Below are 13,479 nucleotides of genomic sequence, written 5' to 3' on the forward strand. Positions count from 1 at the left end.
TTCTAACTCAGATTTTCTCAGGAGGGGTGAGGCACGAGGGGGAATCGCACTGGGGAGTGACGTCACACGCGGGGAAGGGGGGATCCGCGGTGCAACCGATGGACGAAGGGGTCCGCGCGGGGAAGGGAGATCCGCAGAAAGAAGACGATGCGAAGGTATGAGAAGGATAGCGCTAGGAGGGGAAAAGAATAGCGCTAAGTGTGTGAAGAGGACAGTGCAACAAAGATGTCATCATCGTGCAACAAGGATGGCGTCAACGTGCGACAAGGATGGCGTCAACGTGCGACAAGGATGACGCATTGTAAGATGGCGCATAAGTAAGAGAAGGATAACGCAAAGTGAGTGAGTAACGAGCATATGAAAGAGAGAGAACGATAGCGCGTACGAAAGAGAGAATGATAATATCGCGAGAATAATGACGAATGTGATAGAGACAACGATAAAGACTTATGTTTTATCTTAACTAGCGCGAGAGAGAGATAGTGCAAGGGATGGAAGCGCAATGGAAAAGTGTGTAAATAAATAAATTTTTGTTTTCAATCAAAATACTTAATATAAAATTTATTTAACTGTGTACATTTGTTGTGTGTCATAGCACATGAGAGAGATATTACTTATTCTATCTAAGCGCGAGAGCAAGAGATAGCGCGAATGAACAGTGACCGAAGATAGAGAGAACTTATGATTAACGCGCGAGAGAGGACGCAACGAAGATATCGAGAAACTTACAACTAGCGCGCGAGAGAGAGATAGTGCAAGGGATGGGAACACAAGGGAAAGGCGTGTAAATAACTGCAATTTTTTATAAATTAAAAATATAAAATTTATTAAAATGTGTGTTATACATTTGTGTATGTGTATGTCTAATAATAAAATAAAATAAGAATAATAATATAATAATAATAATATAATAATAATAAAATATCAAATTTTATCCGTTATACGGATGCAAATAACTCATCAAAATTTACATCTTGATCACCATTTTGATTTTCATCTAGATCCGCATTTTGATTTCCATTTGGATCTCCATTCTGATCTTCATTCAGATTTCTCATCTCTCTTGAAACAATCTCCTACAAAAAAAATCACCTAAAATAATTACTTAAATATTTTAAATTAATTTCACAATTATATTAGCAAAAATTATCAGTTACCTGTACATTCTCTTCCTGTTGCTTCTTCTTTTTACATACTTACATACATTTTGTATATAATTTCGGATGGACATTTACATTTACAAGATTGACATTGTGTACAATACCGCGTTATGTGTAATAATAATTTATAATGATTACCAGGAATCCATTTTCTAAAATCATCATATTTAATATTATGTTCAAAATCGTACCAGAATATCAAATCTATATACGTTTAGTTTATACCAGTTGGGATATGTATATTTATACACGGCGTGCATTCACAGTCATTGATACACTTATCTACCCAACTGTAATCAACACCCTGACATCTACAAACATTGTCCTCATATTTAAATATTTGATTACAATATCCTCCAGTATGGCATCTGATACATTGGTATTGCCAAACATTATCAGAGTCTATAAATCGAATAATTTTACGTTTACTACCGAAATAAGAGTTATCATCATCATCGTCTACATCAAGAGATCGTCCCAATTGTACACATTCCCGATCGGACACGATGACATCTCCCGATCGGACACAGACTCGATCGGACACAGACCTGATCGGACACAGTCTTGATCGGACACAAACCCGATCGGACACAGTCCCGATCGGACACAGACTCGATCGGATACATGCTTTCGCCCTGTGCTTTTAATGCGAAACGAAGTCTATTATTGTACGATTCCACATGGGTTTGCAACTTTACACATGAAATGAGTTCAATTCATACCGCCCTCTGCTTTCAGTGCGAAGAGAGGTCTATTATTGTACGATTTCACATAGATTTGTGTTCGATCGGGACTGTGTCCGATCGGGACTGTGTTCGATCGGGACTGTGTCCGATCGGGAAATGTCGTTGTGTCCGATCGAGAATGTGCGCAATTGGGACTCACTCTACATCAATTGAGACGTGTGTCTTCCGAATTTCACGAAAAATTTTTAGTTATACGTGATTGGACCATTCTGTATAGTCATTTTTATACATAGTAATCTCGGCTAGTTTGAAACGTTGCTTACACATACTCGTATGTCTAATTCTCGATTGCGCACATATTGTGTTATCGACATCTGTTTAGTGTTCGATTTTTCATCGCACTATTGTCATTTTGAACAAGGGAATTATGCGTCTCCATTCTTCTATACGTGTTTGCAGATCCATTGTTGTAATATTATTTTATATGCTATAATCCGTCCATATATATATATATATATATATATATATACAGGGTCTACCAAAAGTGTGGAAACCCCTAAATATCTCGGAAAATATACGTTTTACAGAAAAGTGTTTCCAACAAAAGTTGTAGGGTTTAAGAAGATCTATATACTGATTCTATCAGTTTGACCTTGGATGGCGTCGTCAAGGTCAGGTCAAGGTCACATTGACTTTTTTAAATGACACCCCCTACATTTGATTGCATATTCTTATAGCTTAATTCAAGAGCTTTCCAAAACACTATAATAATGTTCATTTTTATTAAGTACTTTGCGAGTTATGAGGGTTGAATGATAGAGTAGCGCCGGTATTAACATTATCCAAGGTGTACTACATGGAGGTTACTCGCTCGGATTTGCATCTGTTGTGTGTGTGATCCAGCTAACTAAGGCAAGATCGGTCGTGGATCCAGTCAGCAAAAGCAAAGACCCAACCAAATTACAATCGAGCATTTAAAGACCTGGAAAGCAATCGACATAGTAAACAGTAAATAAATTTGTGGATGCTCATTTATCATAATAATTGTTCGAAATGTGTGCGTGTGCGTGCGTGCGGTGCGTGTATACAGAGATCAGGTTAGGTTGCACCAAACGATTGCAAATGTGTTTCAATGTGTTAAAGTAAATGCTGAAAGTGGCTGCCATTTACTTCCTGACAATATGCTAATCTTTGGTAGAATGTAGAAATGACTTTACGATTCGTTTCAAAAGGTATCAAAGCCATTTCATCCCTTATTCGCTGTATCAATTCGTGAATGGTTTTAGGTTTTGTTCTGTAAACCTTACTCTTCAGATATCCCCATAGATAATAATCAAGAGGAGTTAGATCTGGTGACCGAGGTGGCCAATCCTCTCCTCCCTCATTTCCGTTCCTTCTTCCTATCCACCGTAGCGGAAAAGTCTCATTTAAAATACGACGTGGTCCTGCACCAAAATGAGCAGGAGCTCCATCATGCTGAAACCATATTTCTTGGAAATTATTTGGAAAAGTATTCTGTATGGCTGGAATTATTTGATCAACAAGTAATCTCTCATACCTTTGAGCGTTCAAATATTCTTCAAAAAAAAACGGCCCTATTAAATAGCCATCTATTATTCCGCACCATACATTTATTTTTTGTGGATGTTGTGTGTGAGTTTCCCGCACCCAATTCGGATTCTCATCTGACCAGAAACGAAAATTTTGATTATTAACTTCTCCCGTTAAGGTAAAAGTTGCCTCGTCTGTGAAAACAATTTGATAAGGGAAGATGGGCCGGACATCTATTAGTGCCATCATTCTTTCACAGAAATGTATACGACGCTCCTCATCTCCGTTTTGCAATTCTTGAACGTATTGCAATTTATATGGATGGAACTTGTTCTTCTTTAAAATTCTCCAAACCGACATGGGAGCAATATCGTGAGTTTGAGCGACTCTCTGAACACTAGAATTGGGATCTTCAATAAATGTCTGCAGAACATCAAGTTGTTTTTCTTCGTTGGTTGCAGACAATGGTCTTCCTGACTTAGAGCGATTTCTTACGCTACCAGTTTGTCTAAAACGTTCTATTGTTTTTAACACAGTGGACTTATTAATTCGACGGTTCGGATACGTGTCATTAAATAATCGAACGACATCAGAGAACGATCTTTCGTTATCACCCCATCCACGCACCATGAGGATAGTGATTCTTTCACGTTCCGACAAGTCGCCAGCCATTTTTAAAACGTTTAATTTTAATTAATCGTACGTTGTATTTGGACGATAACAATTAATTTCTGCTTGCTCAAAGCTGAAGTTAGAAGGTGCTCGTTCTTTGATAGCTTTATACATTCTTAGTTGAATTTTAAATGCGAGTTAGACTGCATGTAGTGCGTCACATAGCGGTAAATGAAGGAACTAACGAGACGTTTCATACACGTTTTATGGAGCAATTTTTTGGCAATTTGACTTCAGCGAAATATGAGGATATGTTGAGGAATCGATCTTGCCTTAGTTAGCTGGATCACACACACAACAGATGCAAATCCGAGCGAGTAACCTCCATGTAGTACACCTTGGATAATGTTAATACCGGCGCTACTCTATCATTCAACCCTCATAACTTGCAAAGTACTTAATAAAAATGAACATTATTATAGTGTTTTGGAAAGCTCTTGAATTAAGCTATAAGAATATGCAATCAAATGTAGGGGGTGTCATTTAAAAAAGTCAATGTGACCTTGACCTGACCTTGACGACGCCATCCAAGGTCAAACTGATAGAATCAGTATATAGATCTTCTTAAACCCTACAACTTTTGTTGGAAACACTTTTCTGTAAAACGTATATTTTCCGAGATATTTAGGGGTTTCCACACTTTTGGTAGACCCTGTATATATATATATATATATATATATATGTATATATATGTATATATATATTGATAAAAATTGTATTTTAATTAATTAATCTAAATTTAAATATTACCCAGTCAGCAAAGTCTGTTCAAACAGATTTTGTCAATTTCTGCTACAAATTTTTGTCGACAGTATGATGGCAGATTGTATAAAAAATTTGTTATATAAAATAATGATAACAGAATGTCAGCAGAAATATTACAAAACCTGCTGACATAATTTGACAGCAAAAACTGAACAGGATTTGTTTAAAATTATCATAACGCAGATTGGTGGCAGAAATTGAACAGGATCTGTGCGACGCAATTTGACAACAGATTGTCGGCAGAAATCGAGCAGGATCTGCGCATATAATCTCTGATAGCAAATTGATGGCAAAAACGGAAGGAGGGGAACAGGATTTGCATAATTCGATAGTTCATTCTTCATTTATCGCTACGTGAGCTGTACTTTCTCGTAATTGAATTTCTGTCAGAAATATATATAAAGTCGCGAATATGAATAAAAGACTAAAAATATAGTAATTATCATTTTAATTTCTATCACTTTAATTTCTGATATCTGATACAAGCAAATGAGAGTCAGAATATTAAACTAATTGGAATCAATATGATAAATAGAAAATTATTCATGTACTGCCTATTTGAGGCATAAAGCAAGAATTTAATTCTAAATAAATTACATCTCAAATTTTACAAGTTACATTTTATCATTTACTTTATTATTAATTTAATTAAATTGAATTAGTCCTTCGCTATATGAGATACAACTACGATATAACATATTACATATATGTCATTTTCTAATAAAATTCTAATTAACTTGCCGATAATATGTTATTTAACACCTGTAATAATCAATTTTGTTGCATTTATATAACATTAATAAAAGTAAGCGCAAATCTTGTGAAGTTTCTGCTGTCAATTTTCCATCGCAAATGCATGTGCAGTTTCTGCTCGGTTTCTGCTGACAATCTAACATCAAATTGCACGCGCAGATCCTGCTCGAGTTCTGCTGTCAAGCTGCTGTCGGTTTATGCTGACAGATTCTGCTAGCAGAACCCAAGCTTAATGCGGACGCAGTTGATGCCAATCTGCCGCAATATTCTGTTTGAATCTGTTCGCATGCTGCTGGCAGACTGCTAACATTTTACTTACTGGGTTATCTTTGTCTAATACTTTTAACTGTTTATATATTACAATTACACACAAGTCCAAGTTTCTCTTTCACTGTCAAATATAAAACAAAATTTGTTCATAGGAATCACATATCACATATCAATTTGATTAGGCGCGATTTCCACACTCCCTATAGAATTATCGCCGCAAGTTGTGGCTCACAAGAATGATACTCTAATGCGACAGACTGCCTCCTCTTCATTACATATCTTTTAATATCTTTTGTCTCATTCTAACTGGAGCATCACGTCTCATCTACCTTAGCATTTCTCTACATCTTTGACGTGTTGAGAAAAGTATCAACTATTCTTATTCGTATTGAAGGAAAGAAATAAAATCACAGATGCAATAAAAATAATTATTTATTGCATGCATCGTAAAGAATATCATTTACAACGCATGTTAATCATTCGCAATCGATTAATGATTCGCTCTTAAAGACATCACGCATATCGTTTTTACAATATCGCATACAGTAGTAATATTGTTACGTTGTAATACAGTTTTAAACATGTTTAAAGAAGAAAAATCATGTAAAATTACATTTTATCGATTCATACAAATTTATTACATCGAGTCTCAATAAATTGCATCATTTTTAGATAAAGATAAACTTAAAATTTTAAAATCGGAATTTCAAAATTTATCCACCCAACATTTCAATTTATTAACACGGAAAGGCATCTTTCCGTACGAATACATCGATTCCGTTGACAGGTTGCAAGATACGTGTTTACCATCGCGCGAATCATTTTACAGTTTCTTGATGAAACTATATCCGAAAACGATTACGCGAACACTGAGAATATCTAGAAGCGATTCTCCCCCCCCCTCCCATCACAGATATCTATACTATAACTAGATCGCTAACTCCTATTAATTTTGTACATAAAATGTCCCCAAAAACTATGTAATATGGTGGTCGCGCATGCGTAATATTGGTGGAAAATTAATATAGCGGACACTTATAGCCAGCTAATATTTAAGTTTTCACCTTAAAACTTGTACTTTTTACATTATAAACTTTAAATTTTGTAATAAAATAAATATTAATATAAATATATACACGGTGGGCCATTTTAATCGATGCACTCGAATATCTCGAAAACAGCACTCTTCAGAAAGAAATGTTTCAAACAAAAATTGTAGGGTGTGAAGGGGGACATAAGATGGTAGCATTGGTTTGACCTTGGAAAGTCATTTGAAGGTCACATAAAAGTCACCTTCAATTTCTTAAATTGAACCCACTATTTTTCATTACATATTCTTGTAGCTTATCTTGAGAGCTTTCCAAAACACTATAGACAAATGTTTTTTCATTAAGTACTTTTTGAGTTATAAGGCTTCAAAGTTTGCAGTACTTCGATATAAAATGCAAAATATCTCGTAAAATATTTAGTTTTCGGTAGTCTTACCCTAATACTTTTATGCACAGGATAATGAGACAAAACTATTGGTGCAAAGAAAACGCATGATTGTTTATAACAAAAAGTGCATTGCAAATTACACATTTTTTATCATAAACAATCATACGTTTTCTTTGCACCAATAGTTTTGTCTCATTATCCTGTGCATAAAAGTATTAGGGTAAGACTACCGAAAACTAAATATTTTACGAGATATTTTGCATTTTATATCGAAGTACTGCAAACTTTGAAGTCTTATAACTCAAAAAGTATTTAATGAAAAAACATTTGTCTGTAGTGTTTTGGAAAGCTCTCGAGATAAGCTACAAGAATATGTAATGAAAAATAGTGGGTTCAATTTAAGAAATTGAAGGTGACTTTTATGTGACCTTCAAATGACTTTCCAAGGTCAAACCAATGCTACCATCTTATGTCCCCCTTCACACCCTATAATTTTTGTTTGAAACATTTCTTTCTGAAGAGTGCTGTTTTCGAGATATTCGAGTGCATCGATTAAAATGGCCCACCGTGTATATATATACAGGGTCTCATTTTAATTTCCTTAGACAAATATTTCGGAAAATAATGAAAAATCGAAAAAGTGTTTCAAACAAGTTGTATAATTTCTAGGGAGACATAAGATAATACATTGGTTTGACCTTGAAAAGTTATTTGAAGATCACATGAAGATCACCTTCAATTTCTTAAATGGAACCTACATTTTCTCATTACATATTCTTGTAGCTTATCTCGAGAGCTTTCCAAAATACTATAATAAAATATTTTTTCATTGAGTACTTTTCGAGTTATAAGGCTTGAAATCATTTCTTAATTTTACATAATCCGTAATATCTAGTAAAATATTCATTTCTCGATTATCTTGCCTCAATACTTTTATTTTTATGTACAAAATAATGAGAGAAATCAATTGGTGTAAAAAAACACATAGTTGTTTCAAAGAAAAAATATGGAATTGTTAATTGCAAATTAACAATTCCATATTTGTGACAATTTATCCATCACATTTTCCAAGTGTTTAATTCACTTCACAACAGATTGAGTTTTACCATTGAATATTCTAATAATTGTAGTATAAATTTCTTGGACACTACTATTATCATTAACAAGAATTACATTGAATTCAATTGGTACAGGACTTTTTCAGGGAGACTTCTTTCATTTTTTTCACCCCACCCTCTGTCACATAAAAGAGGAATGGTTATCGGCTTGACTGACAGGATTTTTAGACTTTCACATCCGCGTTTTCATAACGATAATTTTTCTTTTATCATCTCAATTTTATTGAACAATGGTTATCCGATACATTTCATTTTTCAAACGATTACTCAAAGACTCAAGTTTTTAATTTTTACTAAGAGCAATGACGTTGACTCGCATTTCCATACTCCCTCCTCTCCTACTCTTTCTCCTTTTTTCACCATTCCTTTTTCCTCAAGTTTTCCCAAAAATTTCATTTCGAATATCAAGAAATATACGAATAGAAGATTAGCTTACTCTGTGAACAACAAACTGAATTCTCTCGTCAGATTGCATAAGGATCCTTTACCTGATCTCCACCATTCTAATGTCATTTATAAGATTAGCTGTCTAGATCGTGATGCTTCTTATGTGGGTCAGATGAAGAGAAAACTAATAACTAAGATCAAGGAACACCGCTCTGATATCAACAAGACATCGGGATCTCTCTCGGTTGTGTCCCTTCATAGAATGGAGGGTCATGAATTTGATTGGGCGAACATCTCCATTTTAGAAGAAGAACCGGGATATAAAAAGAGACTAATTGCGGAAATGTTACATATTTCTAATCAGAATCACGGTATAAACGTCCAGAGTGACACGGAGTTCCTGACAAGATATATTTGCCAATCATAAAGAAATCCTCACAATGATTTCTTCGAAATGTTACCTTTCATCATTTCTTTATCCTTCATCCTGATGGGGATATCTCTCTTTCTCCCTCTTTCCTTTTTTTGGGATCTTGCGTCGCCTCTTTGCGTTCTCGTATCTCTCAGTCCGGCGCTGTCGATTAGAGAGTTTGTGTCGTGCCTGTATTGCTCTCTCCTCGAAGGATTTCCGTATTCTACTTACCTTCATTTTAGGGAAGGGTACGCATTTTTAACTATTTCTAATCGTTTCACATCGTATTATTCTTTGTCTTACTTTTGTAATTTATTCTTTATAACTTTTTTATTTTTTTTATTTTAATAAATTGATTCCCGTATTATCTTTTGGGGGTTTTTAATGTCATTTAGGGGGGTTTACACATTTTTTGCTGTTTTTCTCTTTTATAGTATGCCACCCTAATTAAGGTTTAATCAGAACACATTAGGCTCCATTGCATTTTGGCTGGTCATCGACCTAGGCATCTTTGACTGCCTTGTATTAATGAGATGTTTGTGGACCTTGTGACTGGGTTTCCTTGCCGGCGTGCGTTTTTTCGAGGGTGAAGCGATGGTTTTTGTCATGGCACACCAAGAATTTGGATCATGGGTTTGCTCATCATTGCGTTGCGCTTTTTGTGCGTTTAAATTCGCCCGTTATTTGCGTATTTGACTTTGACTTTTTTGACTCTTTTATCACTATTTATTTTGCTTTGCGTCTTTCCGTCACTTATTATTTGTTATGTGAGGGTTTTAATGAATTCACAATCAGGCTGGGAAGGAATACAACTGATAGTTTTATAAAGACTTAAGTATATGGTATATCCTTACACGTACGTATAACCGTCTATTCCGTCTCTTGTTGTGCGTACTCCTTGAGCCTAATCCACAACACCTCCCCTTTTAATTGCATCTTGCCATACAAACTAAACAAAGTAGTACTTATTCCTAACTTACAGATAGATCACATATTTGCCTACATTATAATTAAATTTTTTTTTTTTTTTTTTTTTTATTATAACTTAATCCTATTGTGAGAGTTATTATCGTTATCGATTATTACTGTATTTATTTCTATTTCATATATAAATAATCTTTAAATTTTTCTGGTTTTTTAACTGTGCGTCCAGCCCTTGTTACATACTGTGAACCTTCCTGCTTACTCCCATTAGATCTGATCTTTTCTTTTCCACCAACTGAGTTATTACTTGCATTCTCAATATCACCCGTTCTCTGTACTGACACTTCCGTTTCATTTTTATCAGATAACTTTTCTCTTGAATTTATGTGAATGTTATTTCTATTATATACTCCTCCTTTCTCACCTTGAACTACATATGATCTTGGAGTGGATCCAATTGCTTGGACTGTTCCTGGAGTCCATGTTGCTTTGGGCATTTTTTGAAATAATATTGGTTCTCCAACTTTGAACTTAGTCTCTTTTCTAGCTGTTTTGTCATAATACTATTTTGATAACATTTTATTTTGCTCTAATATTATTTGATCCTTCTTATACGTTATTTTAGGAATTAACATTTTGAATGAGCACGGAATGTTGGTTCGTAAATTTCTACCCATTAGAAGCGAAGCAGGAGAATGGACTTTATCGCGAGGCGTATTTCTTAAATTTAACAGAGCCAAATAAGGATCCTCTCCAGCATCGAATGCTTTTTTAAATAGTTTCTTTATTGATTTAACCGCACTTTCTGCTAATCCATTAGATTTTGGATAATGAGGACTAGACATAATATGGGTAAAACTCCAATTTTTTGTAAATCGTTTAAACAGTTCAGAATCAAAGCATAACGCTCCATCCGTGTATAGTATCAACGGTATGCCATGTCTAGCAAAAATTGTCTTCAATTTCTCAATGACTGTAGAACTTTTCAAATCACTTAACGATACTACCTCAATAAAATTTGATAATGAGTCCACTACTACTATATAGTATTTCTGATTTAACTCAAATATATCACAGCCTACCTCTGCCCATGGCAGCTTTGGAACTTTTTTGTATCTCATTATCTGTTTAATTTGACCATTTTGAAATTTCTGACAACTTTTGCACGACTTCACATATTTTTTTATGTCCTGATTTATTCCTTTCCAATACATCGTCATTTCAGCTCTTTTGATCATTCTATTTATGCCAGGATGACCTGTGTGCAGCTTAGTCAGCATGTATTTTTTTAAGGCTGTTGGAATTAAAATCCTATCCCCTCTAAAGATTATTTCTTTAATGACCACTAACTCCTCTTTGAATTCAAAAAACGGTTTCACCTTCTCCTCAATCTCTTTATAATTTGTAGGCCATCCTTTCAAAATGTATTGTTTTACTTTTGTTAATAACGAATCCTCTAGATAACCTTGTGAAATTAGTTTCCAATTATCCTTTGTTACCGGTATATTTTCAATTAGCATTGCTATTTGCTTTTCTATGTCTTCATCAAAGTCCTTTTGACTATCACTACTATCACAACTAGTTCTTGAAAAATCTCTGGACAATGTATCCGCAATGTACATATATTTGCCTGGAACATGTTTAATGGTCAGACGAAACGGTTGAAGTCTCAACATCATTCTTTGTAATCGCGTTGGAACTTTGTATAATGGCTTATTGAAAATTCCTACTAAAGGTTTGTGATCTGTTTCCACTAGTATTGCATCTCGTCCCCAGATATATTGTCTGAATCTCTCAACCCCAAAGCATATTGCCAATAATTCCTTTTCTATTTGTGAATATCTTGTTTGTACTTCGGTTAATGCTCGTGATGCATATGCAATAGGCTGACCCTCTTGAATTAATGTAGCCCCCAATCCTATCGAACTTGCATCTACACTTAACGTTAACTTTTTATTAGGATCATAGTATCCTAACACTGGGGCTTGAGTAATTAGTTTTTTTAATAACTGAAATGCCTTCCTTTGACTATCAGTCCATACAAATTCATTATCTATTTTTAACAAATCTCTTAAAGGGGCACAAATTGCTGAGTAATTTGGAATAAATTTTGACATATAATTAAACATTCCCAGGGCTCTTTGAAGTGATTGTTTATTTGTGGGATCTTTCATTTCTTTAATTGCTTTGATCTTTTCTTGACTCACCGACATTCCTTTATGACAAAATTTATGACCTAAAAAACTAATCGTTTCTGTACCGAAAATACACTTTTTTGGATTAAACTTTATGCCTTGTGCTCTGGCTGCTTGTAATACTTTAATTAGAACACTATGCAGTTCTTTTTTTGTACTTGCCCACAGTAGAATATCATCCTGAAAGGAAACCACCTTCTCAATATTTTCAAAAGTTTGTGAAATAATTCTATGAAAAATTTCTGGAGCACAATTTAATCCAAAAGGTAGCCTCTTAAAAGCATATCTTCCCCAAGCTGTTTGAAACGTACATAATTTAGAACTATTCTTATCAAGTGGTATCATCCAAAATCCCGATTGTGCATCTAACTTACAAAAATATTTAGCTCCCACCAATTTAGCTGCAATTTCGTCCATAGTAGGAAACATATAATGTTCCCTCTTAATAGCTTTATTTAACGGTTGAGGGTTCAGACAAATTCTCAAATCTCCATCTTTTTTACTTACTATAACCATCTGACTAACCCAATCCGTAGGTTCGGTAATTGGTTCAATAATACCCATTTTTTGCATTCTATCTAACTCTGCCTTTACATGGGGTCGTAATGCGTATGGAATTCTTCGCGCTGGTAATACTATCGGTGCCACTTTGGGATCTACTTTAATTGTGACTTATGTCGGTATATGTCCCACCTGACCATCAAACAGCTCCTTATATTCCGCAGGAACCCAGCAATCTCCATCCTTTGACACTGTCTCCACTCTGACAATGAATCCTAACTGTTCGCTAGTTTTTAGGCCTAGAATATTAAAACAGTCAATATCCACTACGTAAAATTCAACCAGACAATCAATATTCTTATATCTACACGGTACGTTACATTTGCCCACAACCGGTAGCCTATTTTTAGTAAAAGACGTAATTACTGACTTTGTTTTTACCAGTTTTTTAGGATTAATACCTAGCTGTATACATTGTTTGAGACTTAAGACATTAACCTGCGCACCAGAATCGCATTTAAATTCTACTTTTTGTCCTTTAACTAATAAACTTACAATATACCACTCCTTGGAGCTTTGTTTTGTATCGCAAACAGCTGAGACTTGAAGCTCCTCGACCATGTACTCTACGTCTTCGTCTTCCTCCAA

At 34.8% G+C, this 13,479-nt stretch overlaps 1 protein-coding gene across 1 annotated transcript; it reads right to left on the bottom strand.

Annotated features, from left to right (window-relative positions):
* Positions 1 to 10,081: 10,081 nt before the first annotated feature.
* On the bottom strand, positions 10,082 to 12,944 carry LOC112639701 (uncharacterized protein K02A2.6-like). The gene is made up of 3 exons (XM_025414567.1): positions 10,809 to 12,944; positions 10,379 to 10,682; positions 10,082 to 10,160 (listed from the first exon to the last, which is right to left on the bottom strand). The coding sequence occupies exons 1-3, from the start codon at positions 12,901 to 12,903 to the stop codon at positions 10,082 to 10,084; spliced, it is 2,478 nt and encodes an 825-aa protein (XP_025270352.1). The 5' UTR covers positions 12,904 to 12,944.
* Between the last annotated feature and the right edge of the window lie 535 nt (positions 12,945 to 13,479).

The sequence above is a fragment of the Camponotus floridanus genome, unplaced genomic scaffold (genome assembly GCF_003227725.1).
Source record: "Camponotus floridanus strain SB8 unplaced genomic scaffold, Cflo_v7.5 scaffold83, whole genome shotgun sequence".
Taxonomy (NCBI): domain Eukaryota; kingdom Metazoa; phylum Arthropoda; class Insecta; order Hymenoptera; family Formicidae; genus Camponotus; species Camponotus floridanus.

What these genes read in the sequence shown, in the direction of transcription:
- LOC112639701 (XM_025414567.1), bottom strand. Translation starts at nt 12,903, where the DNA reads ATGCAAAAAATGGGTATTATTGAACCAATTACCGAACCTACGGATTGG. An exon ending in TCCTGCTTCGCTTCTAATGG is followed by an intron (nt 10,683 to 10,808) that starts GTAGAAATTTAC and finishes ATGACAAAACAG; the next exon opens with CTAGAAAAGAGACTAAGTTC. An exon ending in AGTAAGCAGGAAGGTTCACA is followed by an intron (nt 10,161 to 10,378) that starts GTATGTAACAAG and finishes TACTTTGTTTAG; the next exon opens with TTTGTATGGCAAGATGCAAT.